Genomic DNA, 25,577 nt, shown 5'->3' with positions numbered 1-25,577 from the left:
ATGCACACATAGAGACATAGAGAGGTCATATGTGCACACATAGAGACATAGAGAGGTCATACCTACAATAGTTGAAAGAAGTGTGCAAATGTTTTGAAACCAGTTAGTTTCATATACTGAAAAATGACACTATCGTATATACAGCATAGTATGGATCACGTTTCCGTTCTGCAATTTTTAAGTGATTTTTATTTGTAATATTCATTTCTAATTCAAGCTGATTGCAGTGCTGTAAAATTAACGGAACATGGAATTATAAATGATAAAGGTACACACACATACTCTTAAATAGTCATAGCTGACATGACAAGTAACCAGCTAAACATCAAGTTATTTCTAGGGTACAAGATATGTGCCTTTTTCTAAGTTCAGCAAAGTGTTCATGACTCTGGAAGCAGTTATCGTCTCAAAACTATGGATCTTAATTTCAAACAACTAAACTAGCTGACTGAACTTCATGAGATAAGTTGCTCTGAACATGTTTACAGGGTAGAATATTTAACCTGCAGGCTGCAACGTGTGGTTGTTGTGTGTGGGAACTATTATTAGTCATTACTCACACCAGCATTTACAATAAGCAAATTAAACACATAGCAGGATCCAACAACACACATACCATTTCAACCATTATTCAACGACTTCAGATTCTACAATGAATCAACCATTCTTTAACAACACACACACACATTCACAGATTCAGATTCTTATATGTGTATCAGACATGCAATCCAGGTGAGTAGGCGATCACAGTACCTGGTGGGTTGAGTTGCTTGTTGTCACCTTATGCCGACTCTGAAACGTTGGAAACGTGGGCCAGATCTCCAGACTAGCATGCTGAAGTATAGCAGAAGTGTAATGCTGCCACAGTGTGCCGGCCCCCTCCTGTAACTCAATCCACCTCAACAGCTTTAGATACAGCAGACCTCCAGCAGGCTCCACAGGGAAGGCTGGAAATAGCTTTTGCATGTCTGTGTGTGTGTGTGTGTGTGTGTGTGTGTGTGTGTGTGTGTGTGTGTGTGTGTGTGTGTGTGTGTGTGTGTGTGTGTGTGTGTGTGTGTGTGTGTGTGTGTGTGTGTGTGTGTGTGTGTGTGTGTGTGTGTGTGTGCGCACGCTTCTATAGCTAAATTTAGTAACACAACTCATCCCACTTAATGCTTCGGACAAATTATAACATATTTGTATGGACGTGCACACAGGCACACACTTAGGTAAACAACAACGTAAAAACATTATTCTTTTTCTTTTTCTTTTTTAAAAATATGGATACATTTTTTTAACATAAAGGAAGAAAAACGTAAAAACCACAAACATCTACAAAAAAACACACAAAATTAAAAAAAAATACATACACGAACAGATTCACTTATAACCCCCCTCCCTGCAGGACCCCCTTCCCCGCCTACAAACCCACACATGTATTGGTTTACAGTAGCCTACTACTTATGCCCGTAGAAAACTCAGCTCTCATTTTGAACAAAACCAAACGACATCGCAAAATCAACAAATAAGCAGTCTCCACCACACAACAAAAACTAGACAAACCCACGGCCCTCACACATGGCTTCAATAAATGCATTCCAAGTCGTGATATTTACTTTTAGCGCCATGCTACATGCCACCTAGCATAGCATGGTACGTGCCCCCGGGCCCGACATCTCATGACAGCCAGGTCCACAGCTGAAGTGTGAGGAACCTTCCCTCTCAGTGCTACTGTTTCCCCCAGCAACAGCTGAGCCAACGTCTCTGCATCAATGACAAGTTCAACCCAGTAAAATCCTTCAGCAACAGAACTACAGGAGAACAAGTGACAACAGTGACTCTCAGCACTACGGACATCTTCCTGCATGGCAACTTCTCTCCAAAATAAAGAAACGGCCGAGCATTCCCAGACCATGTGCAACAAACATTCACTATTCATTCTAACTACTATACGTTCCTACCAATAAGTTACCAATGTGCGTTCACATTGATACTGTTACAGTCAAAACTAATGCAGGGCTGTTTCAGAGTCTCTCAGTTTGTGAAAAACAGTTCAAAGACAACTTCATCTTTATGTCCTCCTTATCTAGTAGAATAGCCATAGTACAGGCATGGAACTATAAATCATGTTTATTAGCATAATTCATTTGGTCACAGAGGAAGTATGAATTCGGTAGTTCTCATCTTCATAGACATGTTGCTAACTGTTCCTCTTCTCTCTGTGTTTTGTGTCCTTAGTTCAGATTTTTGACAATGACAGCGTCAGGTCACTCTGTTCTTATCAATGCTCACAATAGGGAGTGAAAGTCTTAAAATAACATAACAAACGACATTTTACATGTATGAGAGTACTTCTATCCAGTTCTGGAAGGAAGAGGAGGATGGGTGTGCGCTGCGTGCGTACGTGCGTGCGTACATACGTACGTGCGTGCGTGTGTGTGTGTGTGTGTCCATGTGACAGTGAGTGAGTGAGTGAGTGAGTGAGTGAAAGTTGAGATGCTGAATTTGCTTACTTTGTTCACTCATCATTAGTGATACCGATGTAGGTGCTTCTATGCTGTCATACAGATATGAGATCTTATGAATGGCAATTCATCAAATTAATTCTTCGTGTTTCAGTTACAAAAATGATAGATTGTCCTCTCTCTGGTTCTTCTGTGTGTCACACAGTCACAAGTTCCGTTTTCGAAAGCTTTGTCTCCATTGTTATAAGATTTATCATTTCACTTGAACACTTCCTCATCTGACATCACTTCCCCAATGAATCCCGATTCCTACTTCCTCTTCTGCCTCTCTTAAACACGTCACTCGAGCCAGTTGTAAAGCAGTCATCAGAAGCACAGCCAACGCTTTAAAAGACTGACGTTGAGTCCATTCATCAGCACAATCAGCAGAAGACACCGGCAACACCATGGACATCAAGGTGGGTGACAATGACAATTTCTCACTATTTTCAACTTCATATTTTCCCCCCCATGTATTGCTCAAGAATTTCAAAAGATATGAATGTGTGTAAGATATCATGTTCCTTATCTGTCCACGTGTTTCCACTCGATCAGGATTCTCTGGTAAAAGGAGGAGTATCGATCATCCACCAAATCCATGAAGGAAAGCACCAGTATGACGTGGAGAATGTTCTCACGTTCAAAAGATCAAGTGGAGGCAAAGCTTTTAGGTAACTTTCTCCAGAAAGCCATAGTGTCAGGGAAGACCTGTTTCTGCTCAAAATGGAAGTTTTCTAACTCGACGAAACAAAACAGTGTGATGTTTTAATAGAACTTTGCTTATCGGTCTTTACGGAAATTTGATTGATTGTAGGGATGCACATATTGGCAATCATATCGATATCGGCCGATGTTAGTAATTGTTTTAATATATCGTGTCGGTGCGATGAGTAACAGCAATGTTAATATCGGTTCTCGTATCGCTAGCACCCAAATGTTCATATTGAGAGGAAACAATGCAGTGAATTTATTACTTAGATTTTTGACACAACTTTTTCAAATTCAGTGTTTACATGTGTTTTTCAGTATGTACTGTACACATTTTTATTTGCATAGAAATTTATACAGATCATATCGACATCAGTAAATATCAGTTATCGGCCATAATATCAATGTTACCATCGGTTATTGTATCGGCCAAAATGTTCATATCGGTGAATCCCTAATTGATTTAATTTGCCCCTCACTGGTTTTCTATGCATCATGTGTAGAAGGAGTCTGAGACAAGTGCTATGTTTTCTGTTTGTCATAGGAAAGGAGACAGGCTGGTGCTGATTAATGACATCAATCTGCAGGATCTTCCACCTGAGGAGTTAGCAGAGTTACTGGCCAAGGGGAATCCCATGTTGGTGGGTTTATGCTCTTCCATCATCAGCCTGATTTCATCTTTGTTACCTTGTGCCAGTCCAGCAGAGTTTCAGCCTCAGGTCTAAGGATCTTCATCAGGTCAAGTTCTTACCTGTTGAAGGTCTAAGGCCCTTCAACAGCCTGTTGAAGGTCTAAGGACCTTCATCAGGTCAAGTTCTTACCTGTTGAAGGTCTAAGGACCTTCATCAGGTCAAGTTCTTACCTGTTGAAGGTCTAAGGACCAAAACATTGTATCAAATAAAAGTTTATTGCAAATAAAGCACAGTGTGCAGGAATACAGTAGATAGAAAAAGCTGCTATAGCTAAGCTATTCTGAGCTCAAAACCATGTGCGATGTTATTTCATTTGTTTAGCCAGTTGTCCACACAATTAAAATAAAATAAATAAATAAACTACAAAATAGGCTCGGAAATGCACAATAAATCGCTGCTAGTTATTTGTCACAGTGTTTTTGTTTTAGGGAGGATTTAGAAGAAAACAGGAGGAGCTATCGGACAAACTGGCAGACTGAAACACTGAGGGACACAAAGCTATGCTCATTACTCAACAGGTCTAAGATCTCTGTCTCCACATCCCCTCCATCCAACCACTCCTTAGCTGGGTTTCATTAGCCATTTAACCAGCCCTCCTTCGTAGCAGTATAGCACCATTCGTAACACCAGTGGCCACTTGCAGAGGGTGAGCAGAATATTTGGAATGGAACGCACAGGCAGGCCTATAATTAATAGTAAGAATGAATAATAAAGATTACACAGACCAATGAGTAATGTAATATTGCAGGTGAGTTCATTTCATAAATAACTAATTCCTGTAAATATTGTTTGTTTACTGTGCCATGCACTGAACTGATGGACGATCACAAATGCATCCTGGGAAATACTTCACTAGTTCACTTCAGGTATCAGAGTAATGGTCATTGGAACAACGCTCAAGATGGCGACGGGGATTCCCTTGAGGTTCCCCCGAGACGAGAGGGAGGGCAGTGCGGGGAAGAGTCAACGAGACCCAGCCTCCATGTGACCTCACTACAGACACACAGTCTGTGATGTCACGTTGAAGGCTGGCTTCACCCAGGCTAGGGTTGAAACGACTATGAAACGCAGCGCTTGTCTCTCTTGTCTCCAGACGGTGCACCAGTGCAGCCGGGTGAAGCAGCCGCCTGAGCAGACCTGCCCTCCTGAGGACACTTTCCATCCTGTCTCCAAGGAGACCACCCTGCTCCGCTTCAGCCTGGAGATGAGGAGAGAGGAAGAGCTGGATGAGGAGAGGGGGCCGGGGGGAGAAGGAGAGAGAGAGGGGGGTGCTTGCCAAACTGAACATGGGCAGACGGGGGACATGCTCATTGTCACCTTGATGAAGACCAGCATCAGCGTGGTGACAGGGAGGGGCTGCGATGCAGGGAGCCCCTGGCACAACTGTGTTGGGAAAGGGTGCACCTTTAACGATGTTGTCATGGTGGCAGATTCCAGTGTGGTCACTCTTGGTAAATGCTTTTTTTCTCATCTCATCTCTTGTCTTGACTTATATTGTCTTATCTTGTATCGCCTCTGCTCTTCTCATACCTTCTCTTCAGCAGATATTCAATAGTGTACTGTATCAGTATTTCTCCTTTGACTATGAACAAACTAGCTGTGATTTTCCTCGCCTACAAGTTGACTGTCAAGTTCACATGCTCAAATTACTATAACAGACTGGTAGACTATCAGCAACTTAGGCAATAACTTATACAATAAACAATAAACATGCAACTTATACAATAACTTGCTAAAAGTTAGGGTTAAGCTAGTTTAGGGTTTAGATTGATAAGGATGGTGATCACAGTGGGTTAAGTGTTAAGTGACCACCAACACAACACTGATTTGTCTCTGTTTCACTTTCAGTGCCAAGAGGAAGTGACAGTTTCAAACTGGAAAAAGAGATGAATAACATTTGCGGCATCAGACATGTTCCATCAAACAATTACCTCAGAAGCTTCGGTCTGCAGAGCCCCTATGTGGACCCAGGTCCAGGTAAGTGATCACTTTCATTAAACCATATATGGTTTAATGAAAAAGTCATCACTCTAATTAAATCATATATGATTGAATGAAAGTCATCACTTTCATTAAATCATAGGCTACTTGAATTGCAGAGTTGCCAAGTTAGTGAGTCACATGAGTTGGCGAGTTACATCATTTCCCGAGTCACATGAGTTGTGTGACTCGTGTGTTGTGTGAGTCACACAACACACATGAGTTGTGTGACTCATGTGTGTTGTGTGTTGTGTTGTATTTCATCATTTCAGTTGCGTTTGTCATTTTCAATCAATCACAGAAAAGTGTTTGATTGTTTTTCATCTCAAACATCGATTCATTTCATCCCGGTCTTTCATTATAGTCTCTAGTATTTCAATGTTCACTAGTATCTCTATATCATTTATTTATTTATTTATTTATCTACGGTATTTATTTATTTATTTATTTATTTATTTATGTATGTATTTATGTATTTATCTATTCATTAATTTATTTATTTGACAAAACTGATTTGCTCTCATGGGAAGAGTGATTTGTGAGGGTCCTTGTTCATAGCTCTTTATTTTATGTGTTGTTCAGAGAAGATCACCATCTATACCTACAAGTCAGCTGGTCAGTGGCGAGGAACTCCGGTGGTCCTGAACTTTACCGAGTCCAACTGCTTCCTCAAGTGCTGCAAGGACGGGGAGAGGGTGCTCCTGAGAGCAGAGGTATTCATTCTGAGTGAGTGAGTGAGTGAGTAAGTGAGTGAGTGAGTGAGTGAGTGAGTGAGTGAATAGGTGAAGTTGGATTTAATGAGGGGCAACCTGCCGTACCATGTTGCTGCTGGAAGCAGGGAGACCCTCTGGATGTCTACCACACAGAGGTCACACATCGCACATTCGCCAGTATTACCCCCTCATACATTAGCTCTCCCACTCTCTTTGCACCATGCATGATATGCACCACATCTCATCCTATCATCATTCTAAACAAAGTCTGAATCCAGGCTCATCAAAAGTCATGAAATGACAAACGTCAGAGCTGAGACCACTGATTGTGGGCGGCTTATATCTCTTGAAGCATAATGTATGGCGAAGGAAGAACTTTTTTATAACAAGTAGGGCAGAATTTAATAGCGAATAGAATTGAATACCTCTTTATACAAAATATACAAAACTGTCACTATGCTGCTGTGCTATTTTTGATGGAAATCCACATATTTCTTTCCTGAATGTTGTTCTAGACATGTGAAAAGCAGAAACTGAAGCGGATCTATAAGACTGATGAGGGAGGCCTTTCTTTCGTCTTCTACATGAAGGCTACCAAGACCCAAGAGAGGCAGTTTGAGTCAGCGCTGTGCCAAGGATGGTTCATCCACATCGTCAACACAGACGCAGTCGAGATGATCGACAGAGAGGCCGAAGAATCATCCTTCTTCTTCATCATTAAGAAGTCATAGAGAATAATTGTCAATCGTCCATTTCCTGACCTTTTTCTGACATCATCTCTTGATAAAACAGTACATTATGAAATGATGAAAATTCAATTTTGCCTGAAAATTGTGTAGATAGTTGTTTAGGAATATGTCAGCATTATTTTTTTATATTTGGAATACATAGCTATTGCCCTGGTAGACAATTTCAACATTTCAAATCATGGGAAGCTTTTTTGTTTGAGCCAACATGGTGAAGAGGAACATGATACTGGTGTTTTGTTAAAACTATAATTCTGCTATTGCAGAAATGCGTAGATATGTATCATACTGCTATATCTTTAGTATTCATTATTTTAATTAGCCGATCATTTAAATGTCTCTGTGTTTTTGTGATTTAGATTTAGCGATTCAGAGATGTGATGGCATTGATGTTGTGTTTTGTTGCTTAAAGCGATCTTTCACTTCATATTTTTGTACATGCCTTTATTTTATGTATCTATCTAAAAACAATATTTCTTACATACAAACTGGGGTGATGTGATTATCATTTATTTAACACTTTCTAGTATAGAATGGTGTAAGTGTAATTACTTATAATAAACTATAAACATGTGTCCAATGTGTTATAATGCCAGCACATACTATACAGTACGTGTTATAATGTGTTATAACACCAGCACATACTATACGTGTTATAATGTGTTATAACACCAGCACATACTATACGTGTTATAATGTGTTATAACACCAGCACATACTATACGTGTTATAATGTGTTATAACACCAGCACATACTATAAGTGAACACTCAGTAATAGTTGTTTATTAGGTATAACACATCTTGACTTTATGGCATTATGACTCCTTGATTGTTTCAGGTTGTGAGTTCTGAAGATCTGAAGATACATTTATTTTTAGGCCCACCACACACTCGCGCACACGCACACACGCACGCACGCACACACACACACAGGTCACACACACACACACACACACACACACACACACATGTATTTTTTAAAGTGATTAAAGTCAGTAGCAGGGGTAAAAATAAGGATACTGTTTCTTACTTTGTGTATTTAAAAACAAAACACAAGCGACAGATAGTATTACAAAATGTTTGGTCGTCAACTTTTTATAGAACACAATATTAAATGCAATATTATGAACAACACCAAATTTCTTGTGCTTTTGATCAACTTGAAGAATTTTAAACAATATTCCAATGATGCTGATAATCCATTCATATTTACATCACAACAGCAGTTTGACTTCATACACATGTACTGTTATTCACAAAACAGAACCTGATATTGGAAAAACACGACTTAATATACATTATTAGAATTACTACAAATAATTATATTTAATTATACAGTATTAGAATTACTTTCTGCTAGGGTCAAATACTGAAACTCTCACACATAAACACAATGCACACTTCAATGTCAATTGTAAATGGTGAAAGAAGAAAAGGCATATTGCAGAAAGAAGTTCCACAACATTCCCGACATTCCCATTCCGAACCCATTGATACCTGATGCAGCATTTGTGTGTGTATGCCTTTAAGACCCGCGTCACACGCGGTTCGCGGTCTTAAAGGGATACACACACAAATGAGGGATATACACACAAATGCTGCATCAGCTATCAATGGGTTAAACATCATATCAGAACACTGTACTGTACATAGGTAGACTTAAGACATCTCCCCCCTGTCCTTTAGACACAGCAGTGCACTCAGAGCTGCCCTTTAGACACAGCAGTGCCCTCAGAGCTGCCCTTTAGACACAGCATCAGTGCCTTTAGAGTCCGGTTTGTTCCTCCTCACAGTTCTCAAAGGCTTTATTGCTCACACCGAGCACATCTCTGTGTGTGGCATAGGGGTTCTGCACGCTCGCTGTTTCCTCAGACTTCCTACAAATGCACAGGAAATACAGAACATGTCTCAGGTTCATGCAGGTGATGACTCTAACTGAGGTTTTCACAGTGGGAGTTTCAGGGGAGGCTCAGTGAATGGAGTGGAATGAATATTACATGAGTTATCAAAAGGAGATCACTAAATGTGTGTGATTTCGTTAGGCTAAAGAGATAGTTCAATAGTTCAGAGGTACAGTTAGGGTAAAGAAGAGATAGTTCAGAGGTACAGTTAGGCTAAAGAGATAGTTCAGAGGTACAGTTAGGGTAAAGAGATAGTTCAGAGGTACAGTTAGGCTAAAGAGATAGTTCAGAGGTACAGTTAGGGTAAAGAGATAGTTTAGCACACTCACTTCTTGCGGTCTCTGTAGCCAGAGATGAGGAGGTAGAGGCCCGCTATCACTACGATTCCCATGACCGCGCCAAACGCCACCAGCCACACCGCCACCGGCTGCTCCACGGGCGGGGCCAGCGTTGCTATGACACCCTCGAACTCCAGCGTCTGGTCATTCATCCGGAAGGCATCGTTGATTCGGCCACGAGATAATCTGGGTTCAATGCATTTATTATTGCTAACGGTATGCTAACTGTATGCTCACATTCATTTATCAAGGCTCAAATGGAGTTAATTATTACAGAAATCAGTTCTGCCTGAAGCCTTGTAGTCTTTTTATTTCTGCATTTAGTATTTCCTGTGGTCAAACTGGTGACAGGCACATGATGAGAGCTGCATTTAAATATGTTTAGCTGCATGAAGAAAGAGGTGTCCACCAAATACTGAAGCGTATGTTATGCGTAATAGTTAAGTAATAGTAAGATGTGATGTGATCTGATGTGATGTGATCTGATGTGATGTGATGTGATCTGATGTGATGTGATCTGATGTGATGTGATGTGATGTGATGTGATGTGATGTGATCTGATGTGATCTGATGTGATCTGATGTGATGAATTTGTTTTATTGGGGTGATGTATGGATGTGCCTTTATGTTGTAATTGGTGAGGACAACTTTTTCCTGCTTTGGATGCAAGTTCTATTCCATTCCATTCTATATGACGGATAAAAGCAAGTTCTATTCCATTCTGTTCTATATGACTGATAAAAGCAATTATGAATCAGAACAAAGTGAAGTGAACTAGCCTGGGGCTGGATTCACAAAACCTTTTTCATACAGCTCTGTCCTCACCGTATGGCAGCCTCCACCTCCTCCTTTGGGATGAAGATGGAAGGACTTGCTGGGTCTGTAACCATCATGTAGAAGGAGATCCTGGGAGTCTCCTTATAAGTGCAAACGTTCTCTGATCTGGAAGTGCAGACAAAGAAGAGCTCTCAAACGAATGTGGCAAAAAGAAGGAAGAAAACAATGCTTGGGATATCTGTTACATGTTTGGTCCAGTAGTGGAGATACTGACGTGAAGGCAACTGTCATGTTCATGTTCTTCTGGCTGTAGTACTGCCTCATAGCATACGCAATGTTGCTCCTGAACAAGTACAGCTCGTTGGGATTCCAGGAATACTGAAACACATTTGAGGTAATGACATGATATCACATAGAACACGTTTTACTTCAAAGTTGTAAGATGCGTGCAGGTAGATGCAGTTCACTCTACATTGTTATAATGGACTGATAGCTCAATAATACTCACAGCTTCAGTACCCATAGCAGCCTTCAAACTAAGCCTCACTTTGATGGTATACTTTGAATCTGTGGGTTAGGGTTAGGGTTAGTTAGGTTTTTGATGGTATACTCTGAATCTGTAATTAAAAATAGACAATTTAGTCATCTTCTCATCTGTAAATTCTTTAAAGCCAAGTGACACAGCAAATATTCCAGTCTGAATAAATATAGATTTTTCTTCTAGGTTATTTTAAGTGATAATTGGAGAGTTGTTTGCCCAGAGGTGACATGGCTATGCAGCGGCTGTTCAAAACGATCTAAAAGTGTTAAATGAACTATGATGGGTGTGGACCTCCTTCTGGATTTATCCATCCACTGTTTCCCTACATTCTCGAAAACCCATGATCCTCCTCTCCCCCCATAAAGGGGGGGCTCTTCTTCTTCTAATGGCTTTCCGGCAGACTGGATGCCTTGCGGCACATTGCTGCCTCTCGTAGTTGGGGAATATTCTTCTCCCTCAGACCCAATTGTCTGAGTTTGCACAAACGCATCCCTTAGTCACTACTTTTTTCAATTGTGATGTCACCACTGATGTCATCAGCGTTGTCACTCAAGCAATTGTGATGTTATCAGTGAGAGAACAGAGGAACTGTGAGACGGCGTACGAAGGGGGACAGAATGTAGGAAAACAGTGAATGGATCAATCCAGAAGCAGGCGGTAATGCAACATAAAGGATGCCAACTGCAATAAAACACCACAGAAGAAGAAGAAGAAGAAGTCCTCAGTGATGTCATCAGTGATGTTACTTGAGCAGTGATGTCATCAGTGATGTCCCTCAAGCAATTATGATGTCATCACTCGATTGTGTACTCGATTGTGCACAGCGGTGCTGGGCTTATTATTATACAGTAAGATGTGTAGCCTACTGTAGGTAGATGAAAGAGCACAGTGTGTGATTGAGTTGTGCATTAGTGATATTTTGCTAATCAACCTTCAGTTTGAATGACTTTTACTCACATGGATCTATTGTTTTGTCCCAACCTACTGTCCTGTTATTCTTCTTGTTCTCGTCCACCAGCCACACATAGAGGTCTTCAAAATACTCCAGCAGTGGGCCCGCATCCATCTTAACATCGCCAGATACCATCTCCAAAGCCCGGGGCCAGGATTTGGACCTTCCCAGCTCCAGCATGTTCCTAAAAGAAATGGATACATTGATCATTTAAAGTAGCCCAGACATGAAACATTAGATGATGTTGAAGATGAAGAAGTTGAGTGAATTTAGACCGACATAATATTATTTGTCTCTTATACCTCTAGTTGTACTTTGACCCACAGAAGATATATTGGCTCCTGAGGCAGCTGTCAGTTGAAACGATGAGCTTGCACACTTTCAACAGACAGCTGAGTCAATGCTGAGTCAATGGGCCTCTTGCTCCTAACAATAGGTCCAAATGGGGTTTGTCAAAATATCTTAAAAGAAGAAGTCTGTAAAAACTGACCACCAGCAGTGTATTATAGTCTCAGACTGGAAAACCGCAGCACTGCAACTTTTACACTCAGTGGATAGTCTTCTACCAAACTCTACCCGGCTCCATGTGCAACTGTTTACAATGTGACCTGACCTCTGCAAAGCTAGATCAATGCAGTTTCACCCCACAGCAAACTGTGCTGCAGCAGAGAAAAGTCCCACAACAAACTGTGCTGCAGCAGAGAAAAGTCCCACAGAAAACTGTGCTGCAGCAGAGAAAGGTACCACAGAAAACTGTGCTGCAGCAGAGAAAAGTCCCACAGCAAACTGTGCTGCAGCAGAGAAAAGTACCACAGCAAACTGTGCTGCAGCAGAGAAAGGTACCACAGCAAACTGTGCTGCAGCAGAGAAAAGTCCCACAGAAAACTGTGCTGCAGCAGAGAAAAGTCCCACAGCAAACTGTGCTGCAGCAGAGAAAAGTACCACAGCAAACTGTGCTGCAGCAGAGAAAAGTCCCACAGCAAACTGTGCTGCAGCAGAGAAAGGTACCACAGCAAACTGTGCTGCAGCAGAGAAAAGTCCCACAGAAAACTGTGCTGCAGCAGAGAAAAGTCCCACAGCAAATTGTGCTGCAGCAGAGAAAAGTCCCACAACAAACTGTGCTGCAGCAGAGAAAAGTCCTTCTGTGATTCCCTGATGAGTGAAAGTTTGCGTAATGGCAGAACTGTGTCATCAAAAGCTTTGCAACTTTTTCCGTTGACTTTCAACTCAACTGTGGAGCCGACAAATGACTTTTTGGAGATTATTTTAAGCAGCAAAACAACAGGACAACAAACAACGGGAGCTCACTGTTTCAACCAACAGCTAACTGGAACTAATATTATCTGTGTCCAACTCTACTACAGAGATATAAGGGACAAATTATTATGTAGGTTCAAAATTGCCGAACATATCCTTTAAAAAAAAAAAAAAAAAAATTATGGACTGTCTAAATATATATACTACATGTCCTATACAATGAATGAACTCCATACCTCAGCTTGGTTCCTGCTTCTTTAGAACCAGTGATGTCACACTTGAACAAGGCCTCTGTATGGCCAGACGCATTGCAAAGTGCTTTCTGCAACTGGAACTGGTAGATGGTTCTTGTGAAGTACCTTTACGTTTTTCACACATCCATGCATGCGTGCACACACACATACACATACACACACGCACGCACGCACGCACGCACACACACACACACACACACACACACACACACACACACACACACACACACACACACACACACACACACCCACACACACACACACACACACACACACACACACACACATTGGTTATGTCTTTAATTGTTGTGGTCTTAAAGCAGAACTGGATCCTATTTTCCCATTGTTTCTCATCATACAAAAATCTCTTCAATGACTTGATATAGAGCTTATATCCTGCTCTCCAGTACAGCCTTATTATATATACCCATGGTAGTCTTGATTGTCCACTCTGTGAGGAGACATGTTTATGAAAAGATGGACAATAAATGAAAATTAGCCAAAGCCATGCCTTTCTTGTCTGGTTTTGATGCTACCTTGTCCATATTGCTTTAGCACATCTTGTTAATTTTTTGCATATTTGTGTCTCATTTTGTATGTATTGTGACGTGTTACATTGCTGCTGCCATTTCTTGGACCAGGTCTCTGATGAAAAAGAAATTGTATCTCAATGAGACAACCTGGTAAAATAAAGGCACAATTGGCTGTGTCTGCGGGTGGGAAGCCGGATTGAAGGTATGCGGTCGCTGCACTAGTGCCTCTGCTGGTCGGTCGGGGCGCCTGTTCGGGACGGAAGGGAACTGCTGGGAAACTCCCTGCTGTCAGGTGAAAAGAAGCGGCTCGCAACTGTGCATGTGTCGTAGGAAGTGTGGTGCTAGTCTGCGGCTCTCCCCAGATCGGCAGAGGGTGGAGCAGCGACCGGGGCAGCAGGGGGAAATTGGCCAAGTACAATTGGGGGGGAAATCAGAAGAAAATAATGAGATGTACAGAGAGAGGGCTACCTGATGAACGAGTAGTCTCCAGATACGTGGAACAGAGCAGGAGGGTCGCAGTAGCTCTCATCTCTTGGCACTGGCTCCACCACCCCGACCAGCTCCCTCCTGAATAGGCAAAGGAGAGTTACAAGTCAACACTGCCATCTATAGACTGATGCTGTAATCACAGGCCTGCAGCGAGGCGGCTGCCCAGGTTACAGTGGGGAAATACCTGACATTCCTCTTGTCTTGAATGCAATATTTCTACTGTTGATGTCACACATATTAGATTTATGTGATTTGAGACATCAACATATTTTTATCTGTCCAGTTTACTCAGATCAGCCACACCTACCAAACATTCCCACACTCACGTTCACAGACTGAGACTGCATATCTTTACAAATTCCTCCTACTGATGCAAACTCTTGACTTACTTCATCTCCCACCAGCTCTGCATCCACTGCTCCTTGGTGATGTTTCCTTCAAAGACCTGCCACCTCCATTCCTCCAGCATGTAGGTGAAGGGCAGTGTCGCCACAATGGTCAGAGCCTGCTTCAGCAAGAAGTTGATCTCGGTTTCTGCATTCAGGGCAAAGCAACAGACACAATTCATGATTACATGTAAAGAATGAACATGTCTAGAAGGCAGCTGGTCTTAAGGGTCTTCACATACTTACATTTTACATGACAATACAGCTAATGAAAATCATCATTTTAGAAGTACATTGCTGAACCATGTCTAGAGTGGTTGTTATGTTAAAACAGCATTTTAGAATATTATCATTTTTCAACACATGAATGAGCTTACACAGGAAGTGCTGTTTCAGAATGCCATGTCGTTTTATGAAACAGTCACGTGACATTACTTGCCCCGGAAGTGAGTTTCCCATTCATTTTCTACATAGACATTTTGAAAATCCTTATATAACGAGTTTTACGGCTGGAGCCAAGCCACCCCGTGACCTACTGAATCGTGAGTGACCATAAAACATTTCACTTGGAGCAAAAACAACAAATAAAAATGTTTTTTCCCCCCGATGTTATTTTTTTTATTTTTGCTCCAAGTGAAATGTTTTATGGTATTCTGCATTGCACTCCATGATTAGCTTAGCATGCTGCATGGCTAATCCAGGGAGCATCTTCTGTAAAGAGCAGAGCCATCAGCACCAAACATAACTGTATTTACATTTTATATATGGTTAAATATATGACTAGAGTGTTCCTGACTGAAATATATTATATTATATTATATTATATTATATTATATTATATTATATTATATTATATTATATTATATTATAAAATGTCAACCTTTGACTGGGACTAATAGTGCATATTGGTGCAGGCCTGTTTATTGTGTTTTCTATATGATAATGTTCAGTTTGATAATGTTCAGTTTGATGTACATCAGCAGTACCGGGATCACTAACGAAGTCAGGTTTTAGGAGACCCAGGTCCTTGAGGTGTACGGGTGTGGCTGCAGACAGGGACATGATTTCTCCCACGGCCTCGTGGAAACCCTCGTTGGCCCCGTCCCTCAGGAGGTAGGTCAGGTTGCGGTAAGCCATCTGGTACTGGTTGTGACCCATCTCATGGTGCACCGTTAGGAAGTCATCCATGTTGACCTTGGTGCACATTTTGATCCTGAGGAGATCACGGGACAAGAGAAAATGTCAGCGGTTATATTTCCTAATCAGATAGACTGTGCAGATAAAATAGACAGCCAATACAATAAAGCAGTTCAGATTATACAGATGTGACACACACTAATAAGGCCCAAGTTCAAAAGAAAGAAAATATTGCTGATCTATTGAGGCAGGTCAGCTAACATGGCTTCAAAATGAATATGTTTTGGGCAACAATCAACCGACCTTTTCTCTGAAGCAGGATATTAATTAAGCTTAATGATACACACAGTGGTATCAAATGAATTTGAGGTGTGCGGAGATTGGGATTTGGATTGCCATCAAACCTGATGTGAATGGTTATAGTATTTGGAAATGCTTTATTTTTTTTTTTGACAAACTTGCAGTTGAGTAAACGTTGTCACTATATTCCCTGTCAGAAACTCCACACCAGTTAGTTCTGTGGCAAATGTATATGGGTGAATGGTTAATAACACTTTTGTTATCTTTATGATAGGAGACAGTGACTCAGAGACTAATCAACATCATTGTTCCAACGAGTTGATATTTACAGCTCTCATGTAGGCTAATGATCTATTGAGTGAGATTACCATTCTCAAATCGTATGGGGAAAAGTTCACATCGGAGCTCATGTGATATCATCTCAGTCAAAATAGTAAAAATAAAAATAGTTTGTTTCAACATTTCTGTTCATGTTTGTCAACCTGATCTATGACAGTAAGATGTTTAAAAAATGCCCCAGTCAGATGCCACATAAGTTAACTCTTCAATTAGGAGTATGAGCACTTTACGGTAACCCTTTATTTTACAGGTACCCTAGTTACATATGAACTATTTGTAATTACACATGAACACCAAATGTAATTACACAGTAATTACCAATAGTTCTAAATTACGTTCATATGTAGTTACATTGTAACAGACCTGTAAAATGGAGTGAGTCTGTTCAACTGTAGTTCATATGTAGTTACATTGTAACAGACCTGAGTGAGTCTGTTCAACTGTAGTTCATATGTAGTTACATTGTAACAGACCTGTAAAGTGGGGTGAGACTGTTCAACTGTAGTTCATATGTAGTTACATGGTACCGGACCTGTAAAGTGGAGTGAGACTGTTCAACTGTAGTTCATATGTAGTTACATGGTACCGGACCTGTAAAGTGGAGTGAGTCTTTTCAACTGTAGGTCATATGTAGTTACATGGTAGCGCTCCCGGCTGGGACAGAGATTGCTAAAACCCAGTGGTGGATTCGAACCACTGAACTTCTGATTGCAAAGCAAGCGGCTTTAACCACTCAGCCACGAGGGCTTTCCAAATTTCATGGTGGAGTTTAAGAGGATAACTGTATGTCAGTCAGATGTAGTTGCTGTCACTTCATAGCTTTGTTATTATACACAGAGACTTGGGGGAAAATATTGATACTTTATTTAGTTGTAGGTATGATTTTGTCCAGAATTCCAATACAAAAATTATAATAAAAGTATTGTAGATATAGAGGTAACAGTGAAACTATAATCAAAATAGCCATTCTTCTACATTCTAATTGTTAGCTTATTGTAAATGAGTCATTTCCCCATCAATTTCCCAATTTCTCAATTTGTTGGGGACCCAGTCGAAGCCCCTCAAAGACCCCTTTGGTCAGCAGACCCCCGGATCATCTCTCCCCAAAGTCTATACCCCCCCCCCCCCCCAAGTCTATAAATCCCCTAATCTGCATAAGGGGGGAACTCCCCCCTATTTGCTAAATAAATTGTATGCACTGTGCTCTAGAAACATTTAGTTATATTTAAAGATTTTAAATAAAAAAAATGCATTCTAATAATTTTCTGAATTGTGGTTTAAATAGTCCCATGAGCCATTTACAGCTCATGGGGGGGGGGGGGGGGGGGGGGTCTGGCACAGTCACACTGCAGAAATGCATTCACATTAATCAATATTGCCTGTCTTTCAAGCTACAACTAACAAAGTATCTAACAAAGTCTATGCTTATAATACCAAAGCTAGGAAGTGACAACTACATCTGACTGACATACAGTTATCCCAAACTCCAGAAGTTGGAAAAGCCCTTGTGGCTGAGTGGTTAAAGACGCCTGCTTTGCAATCTGAAGTTTAGTGGTTCGAATCCCCCACTGGCTTTTAGCTATCTCTGTCCCAGGCCAGAGCTTCTTTACAGGTCCGGTGCCATGTAACTACATATGAACTACAGTTAAATAGACTCACTCCACTTTACAGGTCTGTTACCATGTAACTACATATGAACTACAGTTGAATAGACTCACTCCACTTTACAGGTCCATTACAATGTAACTACATATGAACTACCGTTGAATATACTCACTCCACTTTACAGGTCTGTTACCATGTAACTACATATGAACTACAGTTAAATAGACTCACTCCACTTTACAGGTCTGTTACCATGTAACTACATATGAACTAAAGTTGAATACACTCACTCCACTTTACAGGTCCGTTACAATGTAACTACATATGAACTGCAGTTGAACAGACTCACTCCATTTTACAGGTATGTTACAATGTAACTACATATGAACATCATTTATAACTATTGGTAATTACTGTGTAATTACATTTGGTGTTCATGTGTAATTACAAATAGTTCATATGTAACTAGGGTACCTGTAAAATAAAGGGTTACCCACTTTACTGATGGCTCTGCAAACTGATGGGTGGGTGCGTCCGTTCGTTTGTTCGTGCGTGCATGCGTGCGTGCGTTCCTGCGTTCGTGTGTGTGTGTGTGTGTGCGCGTGTGCGCGCACACGTGTGTGTGTGTGTGTGTGTGTGTGTGTGTGTGTGTGTGTGTGCGTGTGTGTGTGTGTGTGTGTGTGTGTGTGTGTGTGTGTGCGTGTGCGTGTGTGTGTGTGTGTGTGTCTGTGCATTTATACTACCTAAAGTCCTCTCTATTTCCCATGTCCCAGGCTGTGGGGTGACAGACCACGCTGCGACCATCGGGAGGCTTCACCAGCATAGAGTTATTCCAGAAGTTATCAAACATCTCGTACAAGCCCACAGACATGAAGAATTTCTCTGCTTCTTCAAACATCTGAAGCTCAGTCCAGCCCTAAAATCCAACCGGACATTTAGCAGTTCATTTCGATTCAAATGGTGGATTTTAATGTTGTTGTTTTCCTTCTAGTTTCCTTTAACTGCTTACAAATACTGTACATGTTGTGGTCATTCTATACAAGCTATTGTAGACGTATCATATTTAAACATGCTTTTTGATTTGCTTTTTAATTCGTTTCACTCATTATGCCTTTGGTCCAATCAATGTGCAAGCAGCATAAATAATGTGGTTGGCCCAACTGTACCGTACCTGTTCTACCATAGCTAGGCTGACATCGATGTCAGGTTTATCGGGGTAGGGGATGGAGTGAGCGTACAGGTTGGTCCAGAATCTTCCCCACATGTCACCTGAAGAATCAACACAAAAGTGGAGATATATAATTTCCTTTTGAACAAACATCACATCCCTCCACAGCCTCAGCAGACCTTAGTGAAGCACAGCCTCAGCAGACCTTAGTGAAGCACAGCCTCAGCAGACCTTAGTGAAGCCAATCTCTTCACCAGCTCCAAATATTGGTACATTTTACACTCATATTTGCGACCAATTGAAACAAACCTGTGCGGCTTCATAATACATTTAAAGCACATCTCAACGTCCCCCTGAATCCTAAACAGAAACAAAGCAGCAGTGAAGTGACCCTAAAAGAGAACCAGCCATACTCCAGTTCTGGATTGGGCCTTAAAACATAGCATGAATGTTCACATCTCACTGTTTGGAAGATCATACAAAATAGGCTATATTATTTTAAGTTAACTGTAATAGATTTTTGGTCTTTTTTTTCTTCTGATTTCCCCCCTTTTCTCCCCCAATTGTACTTGGCCAATTTTCCGCCCTGCTCCACCCTCGAGCGACCTGGGGAGAGCCGAGACTAGCACCATGCTCCCTCTGACACATGCGCAGTTGCCAGCTGCTTCTTTTCACCTGACAGTGGGGCGATTCACCGGCAGGACGTAATGTAGCACGTGGGAGGATCACGCTATTCCCACCAGTTCCCTTACACCCCGACCAGGTGCCCCAACCGACCAGAGGAGGAGCTAGTTCAGTCAGTGACAAGGACACATACCCCCAATCCAGCTTCCCACCCCCAGACACAGCCAATCGTGCCTGTATGGAGGCCCGACCAAGCCGGACGTAACACAGGGGTGCGAACCTGCAACCCTCATATTGCTAGGCAGGGAATCTACCGCTACATACCCGGATGCCCCCATTGCTTGATTTTGTTCACTGTGACTTTGATGGGATCTAGCCTGGGTTTCATGATATTTAGGATGTAATATCTCACATCACAAAACATGCTTCCAAACGAGTTTCTTTACCCAGCAAGTGAGCCGGCAGGGGGCCTTCTGAATCAATGTGTCCGCGGTATACGTCCATAAGCCTGGCTCTCACATACGCATGCAGCTCCTTGTAGAGGGGCATGATCTGTGAAGCACAAAATATTACTGCAATTTATCAATTTCTACAATCAATAACACATTACATCATGCTCAATCTGATTGAACCATAAAGACTTCAAGAACCTCTGAAACATATACAGAGCATAGATCTACAGAGCATAGACCAAATCCACTGAGATGTTAGACATACTTGTTTATATATGGAACGAACATCACCCATTAGCTGATCTCTGGAATACTTGTACCGAGGGTCCTCCTCAATGGTCTCATAGTTGTATCTCCAGTATGCTCCATAGTCTGCAAAACCTGTGTGTGTGTGTGTGTGTGTGTGTGTGTGTGTGTGTGTGTGTGTGTGTGTGTGTGTGTGTGTGTGTGTGAGAGAGAGAGAGAGAGAGAGAGATATTTGATGGTCACAGTGTAGCGTATTTGGATAGCAGTGATTATTGATAATCAGCTTATTATCAAATGCCTGTAATGCTTCACTAAAAAGTCTACTGAGCTTGAGGTGATGCTATAATTGAGTGAAAGATAGTCAGATATTAAGGCTGGGTGATATGGGCCAAAAATCACATCTCGGTATTTTGAGGCTGAATGGCGATACACAATATATATCTATTTCCTATGAAGTGGGCTAAATATTCAGTTGTAAGTCAAAGATATTGACACAATGAGATTTTTGATCAATCATTAGTAATGTGGATATAATGACTAAGTGGGTAAAGGCAAGGTAAGTTCAGAAAATGACATTTTACTGTAATTCAGCCTTTAAAATCAGGAAAAGTCAACACTTAGGCCATATCACTGTATTACGATATCTAGTCTCATACCACGGTATCGATATAATATCGATATATTGCCCAGCCATAATAGCTATTCAGTGTCTGGATTAGAGTTGGGGTTAGGTTAAATACTGTGCAAATTGCAACAAATTCACAAATTATCCCGAGGCGATATGCAGTGTAGGTAGTATCTACTGTAGGTTGATATCTACTGTAGGTTGATATCTACTGTAGGTAGATATCTACTGTAGGTTGGTGCAGTTATGGCACAAGTGACCCCATGCTGGGTTACAGTGGAAACTAAACAGCGCTGCTGCTATTTGCATATCAGCTGATTGTTTCTCCTCCTGTTCCTGGAAGCTCTTGTGTGAAGAGGACCTGTCATTGATGGTTACCTTCTATCTGTGTGTTGTTCCTATCCTCTCTATCTGACACTATCTTTACTGATGTGGAATCTAGACAGCTTTACAGCTTATCTCCATACGTTTCCCCGATAAGCGTAGAACTAGAGGCCAATGTCACATCAATGCCACTGGAATGTGTGGAAATATACTGTAGCCATATATTAGCCTTGTCTTTTTTCATATCGGGCTTTTCTGTGACTCATAAACCCTTTTGCACTGTTACACCAGACTATAACAAGATGACTCTAATAACACTGTTACACCAGACTATAACAAGATGACTCTAATAACACTGTTACACCAGACTATAACAAGCTGACTCTAATAACACTGTTACACCAGACTATAACAAGATGACTCTAATAACACTGTTACACCAGACTATAACAAGATGACTCTAATAACACTGTTACACCAGACTATAACAAGATGACTCTAATAACACTGTTACACCAGACTATAACAAGCTGACTCTAATAACACTGTTACACCAGACTATAACAAGATGACTCTAATAACACTGTTACACCAGACTATAACAAGATGACTCTAATAACACTGTTACACCAGACTATAACAAGATGACTCTAATAACACTGTTACACCAGACTATAACAAGATGACTCTAATAACACTGTTACACCAGACTATAACAAGATGACTCTAATAACACTGTTACACCAGACTATAACAAGATGACTCTAATAACACTGTTACACCAGACTATAACAAGATGACTCTAATAACACTGTTACACCAGACTATAACAAGATGACTCTAATAACACTGTTACACCAGACTATAACAAGATGACTCTAATAACACTGTTACACCAGACTATAACAAGCTGACTCTAATAACACTGTTACACCAGACTATAACAAGATGACTCTAATAACACTGTTACACCAGACTATAACAAGATGACTCTAATAACACTGTTGCACCAGACTATAACAAGCTGACTCTAATAACACTGTTACACCAGACTATAACAAGATGACTCTAATAACACTGTTACACCAGACTATAACAAGATGACTCTAATAACACTGTTACACCAGACTATAACAAGATGACTCTAATAACACTGTTACACCAGACTATAACAAGATGACTCTAATAACACTGTTACACCAGACTATAACAAGATGACTCTAATAACACTGTTGCACCAGACTATAACAAGATGACTCTAATAACACTGTTACACCAGACTATAACAAGATGACTCTAATAACACTGTTACACCAGACTATAACAAGATGACTCTAATAACACTATTACACCAGACTATAACAAGATGACTCTAATAACACTGTTACACCAGACTATAACAAGATGACTCTAATAACACTGTTACACCAGACTATAACAAGATGACTCTAATAACACTGTTACACCAGACTATAACAAGATGACTCTAATAACACTGTTACACCAGACTATAACAAGATGACTCTAATAACACTGTTACACCAGACTATAACAAGATGACTCTAATAACACTGTTACACCAGACTATAACAAGATGACTCTAATAACACTGTTACACCAGACTATAACAAGATGACTCTAATAACACTGTTACACCAGACTATAACAAGATGACTCTAATAACACTGTTACACCAGACTATAACAAGATGACTCTAATAACACTGTTACACCAGACTATAACAAGATTACTCTAATAACACTGTTACACCAGACTATAACAAGATTACTCTAATAACACTGTTACACCAGACTATAACAAGATGACTCTAATAACACTGTTACACCAGACTATAACAAGATGACTCTAATAACACTGTTACACCAGACTATAACAAGATGACTCTAATAACACTGTTACACCAGACTATAACAAGCTGACTCTAATAACACTGTTACACCAGACTATAACAAGCTGACTCTAATAACACTGTTACACCAGACTATAACAAGCTGACTCTAATAACACTGTTACACCAGAATATAACAAGATGACTCTAATAACACTGTTACACCAGACTATAACAAGATGACTCTAATAACACTGTTACACCAGACTATAACAAGATGACTCTAATAACACTGTTACACCAGACTATAACAAGATGACTCTAATAACACTGTTACACCAGACTATAACAAGATGACTCTAATAACACTGTTACACCAGACTATAACAAGATGACTCTAATAACACTGTTACACCAGACTATAACAAGATGCCTCTAATAACACTGTTACACCAGACTATAACAAGATGACTCTAATAACACTGTTACACCAGACTATAACAAGATGACTCTAATAACACTGTTACACCAGACTATAACAAGATGCCTCTAATAACACTGTTACACCAGACTATAACAAGCTGACTCTAATAACACTGTTACACCAGACTATAACAAGCTGACTCTAATAACACTGTTACACCAGACTATAACAAGATGACTCTAATAACACTGTTACACCAGACTATAACAAGATGACTCTAATAACACTGTTACACCAGACTATAACAAGATGACTCTAATAACACTGTTACACCAGACTATAACAAGATGACTCTAATAACACTGTTACACCAGACTATAACAAGATGACTCTAATAACACTGTTACACCAGACTATAACAAGATGACTCTAATAACACTGTTACACCAGACTATAACAAGATGCCTCTAATAACACTGTTACACCAGACTATAACAAGATGACTCTAATAACACTGTTACACCAGACTATAACAAGATGACTCTAATAACACTGTTACACCAGACTATAACAAGATGCCTCTAATAACACTGTTACACCAGACTATAACAAGCTGACTCTAATAACACTGTTACACCAGAATATAACAAGATGACTCTAATAACACTGTTACACCAGACTATAACAAGATGACTCTAATAACACTGTTACACCAGACTATAACAAGATGACTCTAATAACACTGTTACACCAGACTATAACAAGATGACTCTAATAACACTGTTACACCAGACTATAACAAGATGACTCTAATAACACTGTTACACCAGACTATAACAAGATGACTCTAATAACACTGTTACACCAGACTATAACAAGATGACTCTAATAACACTGTTACACCAGACTATAACAAGATGACTCTAATAACACTGTTACACCAGACTATAACAAGATGACTCTAATAACACTGTTACACCAGACTATAACAAGATGACTCTAATAACACTGTTACACCAGACTATAACAAGATTACTCTAATAACACTGTTACACCAGACTATAACAAGATGACTCTAATAACACTGTTACACCAGACTATAACAAGATGACTCTAATAACACTGTTACACCAGACTATAACAAGATTACTCTAATAACACTGTTACACCAGACTATAACAAGATTACTCTAATAACACTGTTACACCAGACTATAACAAGATGACTCTAATAACACTGTTACACCAGACTATAACAAGATGACTCTAATAACACTGTTACACCAGACTATAACAAGATGACTCTAATAACACTGTTACACCAGACTATAACAAGCTGACTCTAATAACACTGTTACACCAGACTATAACAAGATGACTCTAATAACACTGTTACACCAGACTATAACAAGATGACTCTAATAACACTGTTACACCAGACTATAACAAGCTGACTCTAATAACACTGTTACACCAGAATATAACAAGATGACTCTAATAACACTGTTACACCAGACTATAACAAGATGACTCTAATAACACTGTTACACCAGACTATAACAAGATGACTCTAATAACACTGTTACACCAGACTATAACAAGATGACTCTAATAACACTGTTACACCAGACTATAACAAGATGACTCTAATAACACTGTTACACCAGACTATAACAAGATGACTCTAATAACACTGTTACACCAGACTATAACAAGATGCCTCTAATAACACTG

General features: G+C 40.3%; 2 protein-coding genes across 2 annotated transcripts in view; one reads left to right on the top strand and one right to left on the bottom strand.

The window, feature by feature from the left end:
* Positions 1–5,166: 5,166 nt before the first annotated feature.
* On the top strand, positions 5,167–7,759 carry LOC310794700 (uncharacterized protein). The gene is made up of 4 exons (XM_083656707.1): positions 5,167–5,334; positions 5,732–5,860; positions 6,446–6,576; positions 7,092–7,759. Exons 1-4 carry the CDS (start codon positions 5,187–5,189, stop codon positions 7,305–7,307), a joined length of 624 nt encoding a protein of 207 aa, XP_083512833.1. The 5' UTR covers positions 5,167–5,186; the 3' UTR covers positions 7,308–7,759.
* A 1,329-nt stretch (positions 7,760–9,088) lies between these two features.
* LOC310794957 (angiotensin-converting enzyme 2-like) overlaps positions 9,089–25,577 on the bottom strand; it is a gene marked incomplete at both ends in the record, with an annotated part of 19,582 nt that continues 3,093 nt past the window's right edge. Inside the window, 14 exons of the mRNA XM_083656984.1 lie at positions 9,089–9,200; positions 9,554–9,748; positions 10,388–10,504; positions 10,614–10,717; positions 10,848–10,906; positions 11,838–12,016; positions 13,326–13,448; positions 14,345–14,443; positions 14,755–14,899; positions 15,738–15,964; positions 18,876–19,048; positions 19,304–19,401; positions 20,371–20,476; positions 20,642–20,757. Of these exons, the coding sequence (XP_083513110.1) occupies positions 9,089–9,200; positions 9,554–9,748; positions 10,388–10,504; positions 10,614–10,717; positions 10,848–10,906; positions 11,838–12,016; positions 13,326–13,448; positions 14,345–14,443; positions 14,755–14,899; positions 15,738–15,964; positions 18,876–19,048; positions 19,304–19,401; positions 20,371–20,476; positions 20,642–20,757 (1,853 nt within the window). The remainder of the gene's footprint in view (positions 9,201–9,553; positions 9,749–10,387; positions 10,505–10,613; positions 10,718–10,847; positions 10,907–11,837; positions 12,017–13,325; positions 13,449–14,344; positions 14,444–14,754; positions 14,900–15,737; positions 15,965–18,875; positions 19,049–19,303; positions 19,402–20,370; positions 20,477–20,641; positions 20,758–25,577) is intronic.

The sequence above is a fragment of the Poromitra crassiceps genome, assembly GCF_964638095.1.
Source record: "Poromitra crassiceps genome assembly, chromosome: 20".
NCBI classification, from domain to species: Eukaryota; Metazoa; Chordata; class Actinopteri; order Beryciformes; family Melamphaidae; genus Poromitra; species Poromitra crassiceps.
This window is presented reverse-complemented; position numbering and strand designations above follow the sequence as displayed.